The sequence below is a fragment of the Chlorocebus sabaeus genome, chromosome 10 (assembly GCF_047675955.1).
Source record: "Chlorocebus sabaeus isolate Y175 chromosome 10, mChlSab1.0.hap1, whole genome shotgun sequence".
Lineage (NCBI taxonomy): Eukaryota > Metazoa > Chordata > Mammalia > Primates > Cercopithecidae > Chlorocebus > Chlorocebus sabaeus.
The window spans coordinates 62,344,744-62,360,883 of NC_132913.1; the positions used below are offsets into that span (position 1 = coordinate 62,344,744).

Below are 16,140 nucleotides of genomic sequence, written 5' to 3' on the forward strand. Positions count from 1 at the left end.
GTTCTAGCTTAAGCAACTGGAAGAATTGTGTTGTCATCGATTGACTTGTGGAAGTTTGTGGGAGGAATATGTTTCAGGGTAGGGTGAGCTGTTTGGAAGTTCAGTGTTGGACATACCATGTTTCAGATGTTTTGTCAGACCATCACCAAGGGATGCCAAAGGCAGGTGGATCTGTGATTAATGTTCAGGGGTGTGGTGATTAATGTTCAGGGGTGTGGGGAATTACATATGAATTATATAATTATATAATTCAACTGAATAATTATATAATTATATATATTATATATATAAAAATAAAAATGGGATGCAAAGTGAGTGCAGAGAGGAACAAGGGCCAAGTACCCTGCAGTTAAAAGGAATGAATGAATTTTATCACAGAACTAGAAAGAATCTCAGGTTCTTCTCAGGTAATAAATGTCCTGAAGGGAAAAAAAAAAAATCATTATCAGGTGATGTTACTTTATGAAGGAAAGGTAAGAGAACAAGCAAATTATGAACATAATTTAAAGATAGAATTTATTCTCTGATGGTTTACTCATGCAAACTGCACATAAAAGAAAATAGTACAGTTTGTGTAACATTGCAAATATAAGGACTGAAAATGCTAGGTACAGAACTAGTATGACATCCTGAAAGTCAAAGTGGAATTTGTGTTTATACAACTAATAATGATTTTTATATTTGCTCAGTACAGACTGATTTACAATGAAAGTTTTGCTAACCTTGGTAAGCTTGTTAACCGTTTACATGACTTCTTACATCTATGTAGTTTTATTTTACAGTTGCAAGAATTCTGTTACCAAAGAACCTTAACTTGCATAAGTAATAAGATGAAAGAAAAATGTACTGAAGGACTTACAGTGAAAAATTGAGGCTTTTCCTAACCCATTCAAACTACAATAAAAAATACCCTTCTTGCAGAATTCATATTTTGTGCCTTTGAGACAACTCCTTACAATAATGATATCAAAATCATGATTTGAAACTGATTACTTTAAAATAATGAAATTCGTTGAAAATTAAAAATTTAAGAATTATCAAATAAAAACGCTCTCATTATAATAAGCTAAACAATAAAATTCCCATTATCTTCATACTTAAAGTCCTGAAATGTCATTTATATAATCTGAATGTTTCCCAGTTTGGAACTTAGACAGGTGGGATATTTCCTTGAATTATCAAGGATATTCCATACAGACTTTTAAAATGTCAGTCTCATTAGGAGATGGCACTGAGACTTTAGCAAATAGTGTAGTATGGATGCAGGACAAACCACACAACTTATTATAAATGCATTACAGATATTTACATAGTGGAATCCTGCTTGAATGCCAGAAGTTGCTACTGGGTAGGACTCATAACTATTTTACAAAGTTTTCTTACGCACATCTACTACTTTTAAAATTTTATGTTTAACAATTTATTCTATTTTAAAATATGTACTGTATTTTGAACATAACTGCAGAATAAAAATAGATAATGGCACATTAGAAAACTAAGTATCCCACAGATGATTGGATAATGAGAAAAGTGTACCTACAATCATCTCATCAGAAACAAGCTACATCATGGAATGTTAGTTATCCAAGCCTGCACAATAATGACATTTTAAACTGCAATCATCTATTTGCCAGCATCACACTGAAGGCATCGTTAAACATTCAAGCAAAGATTGCTGGCATAAACTATTGAAAGACACACACACACACACACACGCACACACATACACAGACACACACACTCTCTCTCTCTCACTCATGCACGCTTCCCACATTATAATTACATTGTTCTAAAGATAGATACTGATTTTTTTTCCACGAGAAACATTATCAAAATTTGCTACTAAAAGATGACAGTGCTTTCACAAGAATAAGTACAAGTTAGCTCGCAAGTACAAGACAATGGGGGTAAACAGTTTTAAATTTTCTAAGTAGTAATTTTAGGCTTTTCTGGCAACCATACCATACTTAATTATGCATAAACTTTGCAGTTTGGAACCTGAAATCTGTAAAAACAACAATAAAAAAACGAAAAACAAGAGTTAATTTCAAAAATTATTAGATATTTGATAACCCTGTATCATACATTATATAATTTCATATTTCTTAGCCTCAAAACATAGGTGTAAAATATTGAATTTAAGACTTGAAAAATAAAATCATTTTTGAAATGCTGAAAATTCTAAAATTTGTTTACTTAAAACCTTCAATAAAAAAGGAAAATGATTATAAATGACCTTGATTTAGCTTAACAATGTGCATAAAAGCACTGTATGTCTTTATCATGTTTTCACTCACTTAAAAAAAAGTGTTCTTTAATGTTTTTCCTTTTGCATAATGTGCAAAATAAAAGGCAAAAAGATTAAAAGCAAATTTCTATCTTTCTCTTGCCTAGTGCTTTTATGACTCCGTTAACATTACAAAGTCAACAGGGACTATGCAAAACTTTGGTATAAATGATAATACTACTACCATCACAGTTGAGGGTTAAGGGGTGGTCAAAAGAAATGGAAGTGGGAAGAAAGATTCAGTAACACCCCCATTTATTAAAACACCAACAAATTAAAAGTGAAATAAACCACAATGAATTATAATACAATTTACACATTGAGCACAGAAAAATTAATAAATCTACTAATATTTATAAAAAAAGCAAAATCAGTCTTTTTCCAGAGACTAAAAACTGTTTTTCAGTCTGATCAATTGCTGCTACACCAACTTTAGAGCCAAATTTAATTTCAAGTAAAAAAAAAAAAATTTACAACCACAGATTTCGCATAAATGGAAACTGGTCTTTCCTTGATTTCCCTTTGAAGTCACTAATGAGTATCTAAAACTGTTGTACTGCAGGTTTTTAATCAACTTCCTGAGGGCTGTGACTGGGAGGAAGGAGCCATAACGATCTGTGAAAGAGCAGGCTCTGTACTCTGGTCCGCCATCTGGGTGAGGACTGAAGTGGCTACAGCTTCTGCCTTGGACGTTGAACTGACTCCATTGGATGTGCTGACCGAACTATGCTGTATAGCTTCTGTATGTGGACTACTCGGCACTGAAATGTCTTCTGAACTATCATCTTTATCAGCAGCTGGGTGAAAAAAAGAAAAATTATTCATTTTCCTAAAATCTGTAAGAATGCACCATTATGCTGAGGCAATATACGGAGTAAAAAGTTAGAAAGCATCTCACAAAACTGATTAGACAAATTGGTATTACAGGAATTGATATAGGTCATGAAGTAGGCAATTTTACCTGCAATAGGTCAAAAGAAGGCACAACCATGCATATGGAAACATCTGGGTGCCCACTGCCTTATGGAATAGAGTTGAAGAAATATTTGCTAAATAGTGTTAAAGAAAGAAAATGAGGTAGAGTTTGGAAGACAGGCTCTTACAGATACAATCAAACATAAGTATCACATTTAACAAACTCAGTCTGGTTGGCCTACATGTCATTCTTATTATAAGATAAAAATTTATAACCACATGCATAAAGAAAATGAATTCTTACATACAAATTACATCTTCAAATTATTCCCTCTGCATTCTCCAGAACTGTATTTATTCTGGCTGATTTTCCATCTATTGCAGCCATGAATGATTATAACACCTGATTCTAATGATACATACATATGAGAATAAGCAATATTTAGAATCTAAATGCCACCAGCTGTTATAGTTGCGTGAATAAATTGGGATTCAAGTAAAAATCCATACAAAACTCTAAACATTGCAACTGAAGAGATACTCAGGAAAAGGCATTCTAAATATTTACAAAAATAAATCTGCAAATACTTAGACCTGAACAAGTCTTACACCCTTATTTTAATAGAACAGAATCCAGCAATTTCATTTAGTAAAAATTTGATACAGATAACACACAAATATTTATAGTATATGTAAGTTATGAGGAACAATGATAACATGAACACCTGGGAACCATGCCGCCAACCTAAGAGAGAACACTGCCATTAACACTTCTGCTTCCTGGAGGTTCCTGTCCTCACCAAAGGTAATCACTACTCTGACATTTCTTTAACCATTCTCTTGTTTTTCCTTTGTAGTTTTACCACATAGGTATGTATCCCTAAGCAACATAGTTCAGCTGTTTATTCTGAAACATTTTAAAAACAGTATCACACTGGATGTACTCTTTGGAACCTTGCTTTTTTCACTTGGCATTAAAACTTTTTTTTATTCAGGGTTCAGAAGTGACAATAAGTAGGCTTTTAAAATCAAATCTGAGAATGTGTATTGGCCTGCTTACTGATGGCCAGATGCCCATTCTGAAAGTCAATTAGTAAAAAATATTGTGGATATCTTATGAAGCAGGACTTAGCCTATGATTTGCAATGTAGAAGATGCAGAGGGGGATACCTGATAGTGTCAACTTTAGCTAAAAAAAAATTATTAATCTTGTGCATTTTCTGAAATAAAGTTTTTACAGAATTTTTCAACATCTGCCTCAAATCCATGCATTTTTGAAAAGCAGGTTTTAAAATACATTAATGAGATGGAACCCCATCTTCTCTATAACATGCTATAAATCAAAACCATACCCCTGGATACTTGACCTCAAGGCACAATAAAACAACAACAACAACAAAACCAACCACCAGAAGTAGTATTCCTTTAAAAATTATACAAAATGGAATGAATACTTAAAAAATTATAGATTCAGATGGTATATATGCAGGTGTGTTACACGGGTATATTGTGCAATAGAAGTTTGGGCTTCTACTGAACCTATCACTGAAATAGTGAACATAGCACCCAATAGGTAGTTTCTCAACTAATGCCCTCCTTCCCCTCTACTTTTCTGATCAAGCAATAATGAATGTTATAAAACATTTATAATTCAGAAATTAAAATAGCCAATCATTACATGTACAAAGAAAACAAAACACTGGCAATGACAGTTTAAATGGAGGGAATACTAAAAAGCTCTATTTGTTTATTTCACCACTATTCTTTTTTTTTTTTTTTTTTTGAGACGGAGTCTCGCTCTGTCACCCAGGCTGGAGTGCAGTGGCCGGATCTCAGCTCACTGCAAGCTCCGCCTCCCGGGTTCACGCCATTCTCCTGCCTCAGCCTCCCGAGTAGCTGGGACTACTGGACGCCCGCCACCTCGCCTGGCTAATTTTTTGTATTTTTTAGTAGAGACGGGGTTTCACCGTGTTAGCCAGCATGGTCTCCATCTCCTGACCTCGTGATCCACCCGTCTTGGCCTCCCAAAGTGCTGGGATTACAGGCTTGAGCCACCACGCCCGGCCCACCACTATTCTTTAAAAGAACAACAGGCTGACATTTCCCTGAATGTTGAGTTCAAGGGATACACCAGCTTTTAAAAATAAAGAGGCTGATCTGTGATGAGTGGTATAAGGAAATGTAAATACATACTGGAGGCAACAACTCAAAATGAAAACAGTAAATTATAAACGATGAATGCTTACCTACAGACTTTCAGAATTAGTAAAAGCAATGTGATATATTTGCACCTATGTCCAGTTCTAGGTGAGGGGAGAAAATGACTGGTGTAATCACAAGCACTAGAGAGATACAGAAAGCCATGGTGTACTCAAAGAGCCACTTCTAGCTCTACCTAAGCTAAAAGAAACCAGCTGTTTGGCAATTCAGTAATCTTGAAAGTTCTCTACCTATGTCCACAAGTTTCTTTTTCTTATTTGAGATAGGGTCTCCCTGTCACCCAGGCTGGAGTATTATGGCACAATCACAGCTCACTGCAGCCTTGAACTCTTGGGCTCAAGTGATCCTCTTGCCTCAGCCTCCCAAGTAGCTGGGACTATAGGTGTGTGCCAAATTGTCTGGCTTTTTTAAACCTTATTTTCTGTGGAGATGGAGTCCCGCTATTTCACCCAGACTGGTCTTGAACTCATGGGCTCAAACAATCTTCCCGCCTTGGGGTCCCAAAGTGTTGGGACTACAAGGCATGAGCCACGGTGCCTGGCTCATACATTTTTTCAGTAATAAAAGTATTTGTGGTTTGACTAGTCCCTAAGAAGCTTTTCTTCCAATTTATAATTATAGAGACAATTATAATACAACTTTAATTATGCCCAGGTCTGAAGAATGTGAATTCATGGCAATAACATCACTTTTGTGCTTTATTCTTCATGGAACCCAAATATTTAAAATGTACTCTTTATTATTTTCATTCAGATTTTATATTACTTAACTGTTGCGGTGACTGTCATGGTTTTCCCATGACTGAGGGGTCTTCTTAGGAAGTTGGACTTTCAGTGCTAAAACTGGGTGGGACAGACCCTATGGCTGTGACTTAGTACTTTCACCTTTACTTGAAAGATTTTGTAGCATTCCTTAATTTCTACTAAAATCTTAGTTTTAATTCACAAATGTCTTTAAAGATTTAGCTAGTATTACAACTTACCACTGTTAGCAAGAGCTGTGCACTACAACATAATGAAGAGTGTAAATTTTTCAAAGGTATTCACTTAGTCAATCTCTGTATCTGTTTTTACTACTATGCAACAGAGAAGTCAGACTTATTTCAAACATTTCAAATTTGAAAATATAAATTACTTGAAAATTTCTACAAAATCCAATTATCTCTCAAGAGCCGAAGAGAATTAATTTTATGGTAGAACTATATTTCAGTTAATTTGATTATCTACATGAATAGACAGGAATAAAGATAGGAGTATTTCCAAACAACAAAAATATCCTATTCATTTCTTATATTCTCATAACTTAGTACTTTATGTACTAAAAATGTATTAATCTAGATTTTCAGTCATTTTATGTAAGTATACAGCATATAAACCCGCGCATCTATACACTTAAGATATCTCTGCAAATCGACTGTCAAAATGAATAACTGGTTTGCATCTGCTGAGCATACACTGCCTGGATAATAGAGTCAAAACTGTTGGGATAATCTAATAAATTATCAAAGATTTAAAAATTACAGGTAATTTTGAATTGGATACAATTTAAGAGGCCAGTTAACTTCCTTTTAATTTTATAAAATGATTTGTTTATTTCCTTTTAACCTATCACAATTCAAGAGAGATTTCTTGTTAAGAAAATCATGTATGCATAAATGCTGAACTCAGTAGCTTCTATAGGAAATTATGTTAAGTCAGATGGGAACCATAATGGCCTCATCCCTGAAGCAATCATTGTTAATATAAATCCCAAACATATTTCTATATGGTTCCAATTTACTCCACAATGTGTTTTACCATCCTGTCAAAATTACTAGATATCAAATAACCAAGATTTATATGCTCAAAACTGACAAAAATCAGCGTTCTAAATATATATAGCAGTTGAGAGTTGCTAAATCTACGTAATCTTTTAAATTAAAAAATATTGCCCATTCTGATGAAACTGCTTACAATGACTACAAGTAAAGATGGTGGCCATTAAGTTTTATCGTGAGCACCTGAGGAACTGTTTGCATCCAATACAAAATGTTTCTTTCTTTTGAATTACTGACACTGGCAAATTGAAATGAAGTGGATACATATGGTTGAAACAATCTTCACATTTACAAATATCCTGAAATATCACTAAATCATAAAGACGTAAGCTGTGGGTTATATATTATAAATGTTGCCTAATGCATTCCCAACTCTGTTATTTGTTACAAATTTGTATACTACGGACAAAATTGGCCATTTATTCAAGAGTAACAGCTGGTTCCAACACTGTGCATCTTATCAAAAAAGGACATTACAAAAGGGAAAAGGCACAATTAACCTCTAAAATGCTGAAAACAAAAGAATCTCATTCTTTGGGAAAACATTTAGGAGGAAACTTATAAGCAGATAATTTAAGTACTGTTCCCGTTTTAGCATTTTTATAACTATCTAGATAATCTCAATATAAAGGTCTACTACAATAAAACATTACACAATGCTGACATTATCTAAGAAAGAATAACAGGATCTGATACCATAAAGGGATATCAAATATTGTTAAAGGCAGTCAGCTGATTTTAAAAAGAAAAATATCATCATTACTGAATGGAGGCTGGGAAAAAAGTAGTGTTTCACCCTGTCAATCTAAGACAAAGTGTTACCCTGAGAAGATGAACAAAATATCATCAAGTACTTACAGTATATTTTAAATTATCAGCTAATCCATTTTGTTGATCTATAGTAATGCTTAGGAAAAAAGCTAGAAACAGGAAAACTCAAACTCTCTAGATTCTAAAAAAGTATACCTCTTTACTGCATTCTATAATAACCTTACAGAAATTCTGATATTTAATCTTAAATATTTTTAAGATCCATTTTTAAAGTAGCAGCTCAGTTCACTCTGGCGGTATTTCACTGACGTAGCCTAAGGCTATAGGTAATGGAACATTACTCACTATGATAGCCAGATTTCTTCTGCATGGCGGTTACAGGGCAATCTTTATGAGCCAGAAGAAGCTGTTTCAGCTGTGCCACTTCATTTCTCAGCAGGGTGACTTCACTCTGGAGAAGAAACAACTTATGTACCTTACCACAAACTAAACATATATTTTACTGTTTAAAACAAGTGAGGATTAAGGTATGAAAATTGGACATCACTGGCAGAACATTAAAAACAAAGAAAATATGCTGATTAAATATGTCTAATCAGTACATGGCAGCTTTTATATTTTAGCATTTATTAAAAAGCTGTAACTTGAATAAAAATTTAAGTAAGATAATGCCACAACTGGATAGCATATTTTGAAATTGTTTCCATTTCCTTGGGACTTCCTATATATTAGAGGTAACCTGTTGAAAGTATTTTTATTTTATATATGTTACATGCTCTTCTGATTACTTAAAAAGAAACATCAAGGGAGTCAGGATGAATTTTCACCGATTCCATTTACTTAAAAATGAAAAATTCATCCTAGATATTCAATTAAGCAGGTTTCTAGTTTCCTAGAAACCAAGAGAAGCTCCACAGGGGAAACCAAAATAACCAAAGAATCATGGATACCTAAAATTCACTGCAAGGTACTCTTGCTGGACACTGAAACCAATGAAACTAGATATAACATTTAAATGGCTTAGTTGCCTTTGACCCAGGCAATTTGTACACATCTAAATTTAAATCTGCTAAATCAATGGAGATTTGTCCTGATCTTCAGAATGAGTACTTCAGCCATTGTTTGGGATACATTAATCTGGTAAAAAGTTCCAAATTGAGCAAGTCCGACTAATTCCTTTGAGTTACCCCAAATATTAAAAACACATAAGTCAGTGATCATTACCAATATTCAAGAGTTAGAAATAATACGAATTTAATAAACTGGTATCATAAAAAATTCTTAACTTACAAATACCTCTACTTACTTGGACTTACAATAACTAAAACCATTCAGATTTCATCCATGAACCAAAAAGTAAATTAGAAAATATAGCAAACAGGTATACATAAAAGCTCAGGCATGACATTTTCTACCTTATTTCTTAACCAGAAAGCTGAATATAAAATAATTTAGCAGGCCAGCCTGGTGGCTCACGCCTGTGATCCCAGCACTTTGGGAGGCTGAGGCAGTTGGATCACTTGAGGTCAGGAGTTCGAGACCAGCCTGGCCAACATGCTGAAACCCTGTCTCTACAAAAAATACAAAAATTAGTTGGGCATGGTGGTGGCTACCTGTAATCCCAGCTACCTTGGGAGGCTGAGGCAGGGGAATTGCTTGAATCCAGGAAGCAGAGGCTGCAGTGAGGTGAGGTTGCGCCACTGCACTCCAGCCTTGGTGACAGAATGAGACTCCGTCTCAAAAAAAATAAATAAGAATTTAGCAGACCTGGGCCTCCATAAGTGATAAATGACAGAAACATAAAAATCAAAAGAATAAAAGTTAAGCAATCTAAAGGCAAGTCTATTGGGTCAAACAGTTTCTCACACCCCAATAACAATGAACTACATCACTGTATTTAAGTACAGAACAAAAATTGATGCTCATAATAACTCTAAACCATTAATTAAGAGATTAAATTATTTAGAATACTATATTTCAGGCAAGAATAGGTAGACGGTAATCAAAGTACAAAAGGTAAAATTTAAAACAGTTCTGCTTGAAAAGATAAGCTGCCATTTAGAAAACACTTTCTGCAACTGGTGTCAATAACGCTAATTATAGCTCAGTATTAATGACACTATTGATGAAACCATGTTATGAATAATCCAATGTATATTCCCCAATGTATATCACCCATCCTGTCAGCTTGATTTTAAGACTGACATCTACAAGTTTCTCTCATTAAATCCTGTAACAGGAAATGGGCTGGATATTTATTTTTAGTCAAGAATATACAATCTTTAACAATCTGGTGATAGTGACCATGATTTTCAACTCTTAACTGCTCTTCCGATATACTCTATTCTTTAACACCAAACACTAGTAATGCTTCAAGCCTGTCATACACTTGCTGCCTTCACATTAGCCTGAACAATATGAAATAACCAGTATTTGTCTTGACACACAAAAATAACAGTTTGAAATTGCTAGCTAAATACATACTGTTGTCTTTATCTTCTCTTCTTTGTTTTGCTAAATATTTTATTTATCTTTAAGTGCCAACTCAGTACAGTTTAGACAACATAGGAAAACAAGTTAGATGCCTATTTCTGTGTTCCCACAGCCATATACTTTTGTGTGTATATATACAGATCTCTTCCATAGTACTTATCACACTGGATTGTAACTTTTGGTGTACTCGTTTGCTACCTCTCCCAGACTGGGAATTTCTTGAAGGCAGAACATATCTTTTTCTTGGTATCCCCAGAGCATAGCATATTGCCTGATATGGACTGAGTAGACAGACATATTTTAGAGAGGACCATGTAATTCTATGTCTAGGAGGTAAAAAATATCAAAGAAGGTGAAATAAAAAACCTTGAATAATATGAATCTGGTCAGAGGTCCTAACTTCATAATTTATACCAATAATCTCCCTGATACAGTTACACTGTTTATTTTCTCAGTTATGAAAATTGGCATATTATACAGTATCACCTCAATTACAGAACTTTAAAAATCACAAATGCCTTCTCTCTTAAACACTCTATACACTCATAATAAACCATATTATGAAACAAAATGCTGTATGTGATAAAAGTATTGAAAGTGTTATACGTTGGCTAATTGATATAAAATAATTGATTTAAAAATAGACTGCGTGTGGTGGCTCATGCCTGTAATCCCAGCACTTTGGGAGACTGAGGCGGGCAGATAACTTGAGGTCAGGAGTTTAAGACCAGCCTGGCCAACGTGGTGAAACCCTGTCTCTAAATATAAGAATTAGCTGGGTGTGGTGGCGCATGCTTGTAATCCCAGCTACTTGGAAGGCTGAGGCAGGAGAACTGCTTGAACCAAGAGGTGGAGGTTGCACCACTGCATTCCGGCCTGGGCTACAGAGTGAGACTCAGTCTCAAAAAAATAAATAAATACACACACACAAATTATCTCTTTAAATAGGCAGGTCTGAAACTGATGAACAAGACATCAGTTTCTATATTTCAAACTTAACTGTTGGTGGTGTTCTGGCTGTTGATCTAATTAGACTACCTGGTTTACTAACATATAGATGTAAAGATGCCACTAGCTAGGAAAGGTTAATGAACATCGAGGACTGAAGAGGTATAGTACTTGATTCTTGTTACAACGTACATTTCTGCTAACTGAATTTTAATTGGCATTAACTTGGGGAAACAATGGAAAAGGCCAAGAAGAAGAAATTAAAAATTAAAGCTTTTGCACATTCTTTTGTTTTTTAACTTCTGTTACTCTTTTTTTCTTTAAAAAAACTCTGCACATTCTTATATATAAATTTGCATGTATCTAAAAGGTATAACATACAAGCATGCTGTAAATTATATTTATCCAAAATTCAAATAACCAATTTTTCCACTACACCTTTTTTTTTTAAATAGCAGAAATGGTTAAGAAATAAACCAACAAATTCAAGGTGTGCGTAACAGAAATTCAGTCCAATTTTTTACATTGTCCTGATCTAAAATGTTTTACAGTAACATTTTCCTAATGATGATTCTGAAGCTCAAAAGTGACTTTTGGATGACAGGTTACAAATTAAATATTGTATTATTACTGTACTCTAATAGTTGATTTCATTAAAAGATGGTATCACCACTAGACTAAAACCAGTAAATGAGACACAATTACTGGCTAGGAATTGGGACTGAGAGAAATACTACAAAGCAAACATAGCTGGGGTGCAGGTTAGGCACGAGGGTGGGTCAAACCTTGAAGAAGTAGATTAGTTGAGCTGCACAGCCCTAGTAAGTATAAGCATATGCTAGTGGTAAAGACCAGGTCAAGCAGGGGTTGGAAATAGGATGCTCATGCAGGTAAAGGTTTTATAACTGAATTAGTTAGAAGAGGCAAAACCTAAGTGGTTCCTAAGTCATACACACACACACACACACACACACACACACACACACTTATTTATTTTAGTAGAGATGGGGTTTCACCATGTTGGCCAGGCTGGTCTTGAACTCCCGACCTCAAGTGATCTACCTGCCTCGGCCTCCCAAAGTGCTGGAATTACAGGAGTGAGCCACTGCTCTTGGCCTCATTTATGATAAACATAGTACATTCAACAAACTACTCCAAGCATTTAAGAATTTTAGTCTCATGTACACATGCATAAAGAAAATACTGTATTCTTAAAAATATAGGCATGATTTATTACTATTCAGATAAGATGGCTGCATAAGTCATGATTTTAATTCTGAAATCTTTCTACTTAGAAAGATCAGAAGACAGGGAGAGAAGGGGCTGCTACACAAATATAATGGGAAGACTCCTTAAGTTCCTATACACAGAGACCTCAGAATGTAAAAAAAGAGAAGTTACATATACAGACAAAACCAGTTTGCTCAAGCCAAAATAAATATCAAGGGGATGTTCAGCCACAAAAAGACGTAATATTAAATGAAAAAAAATGTACACCTCTTACTATCTGTTTTGTGGATTACTTTAGATTAGATTTTAACTGGATTCAGCCTCCAAAGTCCTTCTGGTTGTACTAGCTAGCTACTATTTGTGAGTCAGTATACTTGCAGGATATGTTAGTTATCTTCCTGGGTCATTCTGAAGATGAAGTAAAATAAGGGATATAAAAGCATTTTGAAAACGTAAAAGTCCCATTCAAACGTGAGAAATCATCACTTTGTCAAAGTAAAACGTATTTGGGAAGATGGAGCAGATGCTAAAAGAAATTATTATTCTGGTCTAAAATCTAATGTAAATTATTTTGTCATTACCTGTACCACGGCTCCACTCTAATAATGTGGCTACTCAAAGGTTATTTACATAGCAGCAAACAAATTTTTCTTACATTGTCTTTGTAATGTAAATCAGCCTGCTGAAATCATCACATGATTGCCAACTGACTAATCAAAACTTTTATTGATATTTGGCCATTAATATCAGGTATTCCCTAAATTCATGATCTTTGACTTTCTACTTCAGCCATTACCCCCAAAATTAAGGAAACAGTATTGAATAGTTTCTTATTTTGTGAAATTCTCACTGCTATGAATTTTTAAAATGTTTAGTCCTCACAAAAGGCAGTTAAGTATCAAGATTCCCTCCACACAGTTCCAAGGGTTTTCGTGGAATGTAAAACCTTACACATGAAAACAAACTAGTTTTTTAAAAATTTATATTTTTAATAGAAAAAAGGATGACAGAGTTCTCACTAGAGCCATAAAATATTTTGGAAACACTTTGCAAAATGAATGGGAATGACTCCTTTCCTATTCTCACACTTTAATTACTTGTTTCATGTCTGTCTCCTCTGCTAGACCACAAATTCTGTAAGTGCAAAGACAATGTCTTTTTCGCTGTTACCCAGATCTAATAATATGCCTTGCACACAACAGATGCATAAATAACTAGCACTTGCACAGTATAGTTACAACACTTTTCTATATCTTATTTCAGTTGCTTTTCATAACAGTACTTACTCTATCAGTGTGACGGAGAAACAAAGGCTTAGGAAGATTCTTAGTAAAGGCTTCAAATATAAGTATTAGATCTCAAACTCAGAATAAGATGCATGAGATGACCGCAGCTACACTAATACCCCTTTCTTTCATCTAGAATATAATTAAGAACTCAGTGGAAAAAAGCGGAAGACAGTTAGATCATAGAATTCAGAAATTAAAACAAACAGGTATTATAAAGTATCTTCCAATTGTTGCTATTTTTTCCTATTTCAAGTGATAAATACTGAAATAAGATATTGTCTGGTACCAGAAATAAAAGATTTAATCTCATTTTCTATAAGTCAATGAACCAATAAACAAAACCTTTTCCACATCATTAACTTATGAGTAAATTCTAGCTATAAAAGCGTGCTTTTATTCATTTATCATGCTTCCACTCCACACACATTTTGCAGTATCTAAGTTATTAGGTTGGTGCAAATGGAATCACAGTTTTTGCCATTAAAAGTATGTTTTGCTGTTACTTTTAATGGCAAAAGCTGTGATTCCATTTGCATCAACCTAATATAACAGCCAAATCCACCCAAAAATAATTATCAAGTTGTAACCACAGAGTAAATGTTAAGCAGCTACTGTTAGTAAAGAAAAGGAATCTGCTTTTTGTTCATAAGGAAACACGCTACATTTATAAACTGAAAATTAACCCCCACAATGAGTATAACTGAAAGACAAAGCTTATAAACAGTAAAAACCATTTCAAGTAAAAGATAACAAAATTAACAAAACAGATATTACTTTAAAAATACAATAATTGGCTGGGTGCAGTGGCTCATGCCTGTGATCCCACTTGGGAGGCCGAGGCGGGCAGATCACCTGAGGTCGGGAGTTCGAGACTAGCCTGACCAATGTGGAGAAACCCGTCTCTACTAAAAATACAAAATTAGCCGGGCGTGGTGGCGCACGCCTGTAATCCCAGCTACTCAGGAGGCTGAGGCAGGAGAATCACTTAAACCCAGGAGGGGGAGGTTGCGGTGAGCTGAGATTGCACCACTGCACTCTAGCCTGGGCAACAAGAGCAAAACTCTGTCTCAAAAACAAACAAACAAACAAACAAAAAAACCCCCAATAATTTATAACCAACAGTATTCAATTTTTGGTCTAGATTACCATAAATGTCTCTAATATAATTTGATGAAATTGCTCTTTTAGCAATGATTTTGGAAAACTAAAACATTACTAAATTTAGTGAATGCGGCAATAAGGCTGAATATATTTTAAGACCTAATATGTATTTGGTAAAAATATGAACAATCATACCTCAACACTTGCTAAACCTTGTATCACATATAAAACTTATAAGTAAACTATGGGTCATTACTGCCCACTACACTGATCAGCTAAGCTTGCATGTCACATGAAGGATCATCAAGGAAATACAGAATTGATTAAAGTTTTCACATAAAGTAGGGTATAATTATTTCTTTGACATTCAATTTTCCTTACAAGTCATTCTGTTCTTCACAGTTAACGGTTTTGCTGTTGGCAGACTGAAGGAAATTTTTCTCCCTGAATCTATTATAGGCATGTTAACTCTTCACACTCTGAAAGCTAAAATCTGTCACTTTTAAAAAACTTATTTTACTTGACAAATAAGTAGAAAACAACAAAAAGTCAAAATAATGTATCGACTTGAAACAATAACAGAAAGTCATAGTTGAAGTACCCTTTCTTTCCAAACCATCCACACTCTCAATTCCCTCCTCACCATTGTTTGCACGTTGGTCATGTCATTCCTAAAATGCTAACTATACTTAGGGAGTCATTTTTATACCAGTTCCTATACCTATGCATTTACCCATCTAACTGTAAACCTTTTTATTAATAAGAAAGGATTATGCTTTATTAAGCATAATAATAATGCTTAATTAAGATGTAACTGACCTTTTTTGGTAATTTACTGAGGTGAAATTCATATAACATAAAGGTAATCAGTTTAAACTGGCATTTAGTACATTCACAATGTTGTGCAACTACCACCCTCTGTCTAGTAACAAAACATTTCCATCACTCCAAAGTAAAACCCCTTACTCACTAAGCAGTTTCTCCCTATTCTCCCTCCCCCATTAATATGCCTTCTCTCTCTATGGATTTATTTATTCTGGGTATTTCACATAAATGGAATCATACAACAT

General features: G+C 34.4%; 1 protein-coding gene across 4 annotated transcripts in view; it reads right to left on the bottom strand.

The window, feature by feature from the left end:
* Positions 1-499: 499 nt before the first annotated feature.
* Positions 500-16,140, bottom strand: part of ATF2 (activating transcription factor 2) — a 90,441-nt gene continuing 74,800 nt past the window's right edge. For all 4 annotated transcript variants that reach the window (XR_005241517.2, XM_007965419.3, XM_007965416.3 and 1 more), the window contains 2 exons: positions 8,355-8,460; positions 500-3,084 (listed from right to left, as the gene is read on the bottom strand). Coding sequence is in view for 3 of the 4 variants with exons in the window: in XM_007965419.3 (XP_007963610.1) it covers positions 2,858-3,084; positions 8,355-8,460 (333 nt within the window). In the remaining variant the exon portion in view is untranslated. The remainder of the gene's footprint in view (positions 3,085-8,354; positions 8,461-16,140) is intronic.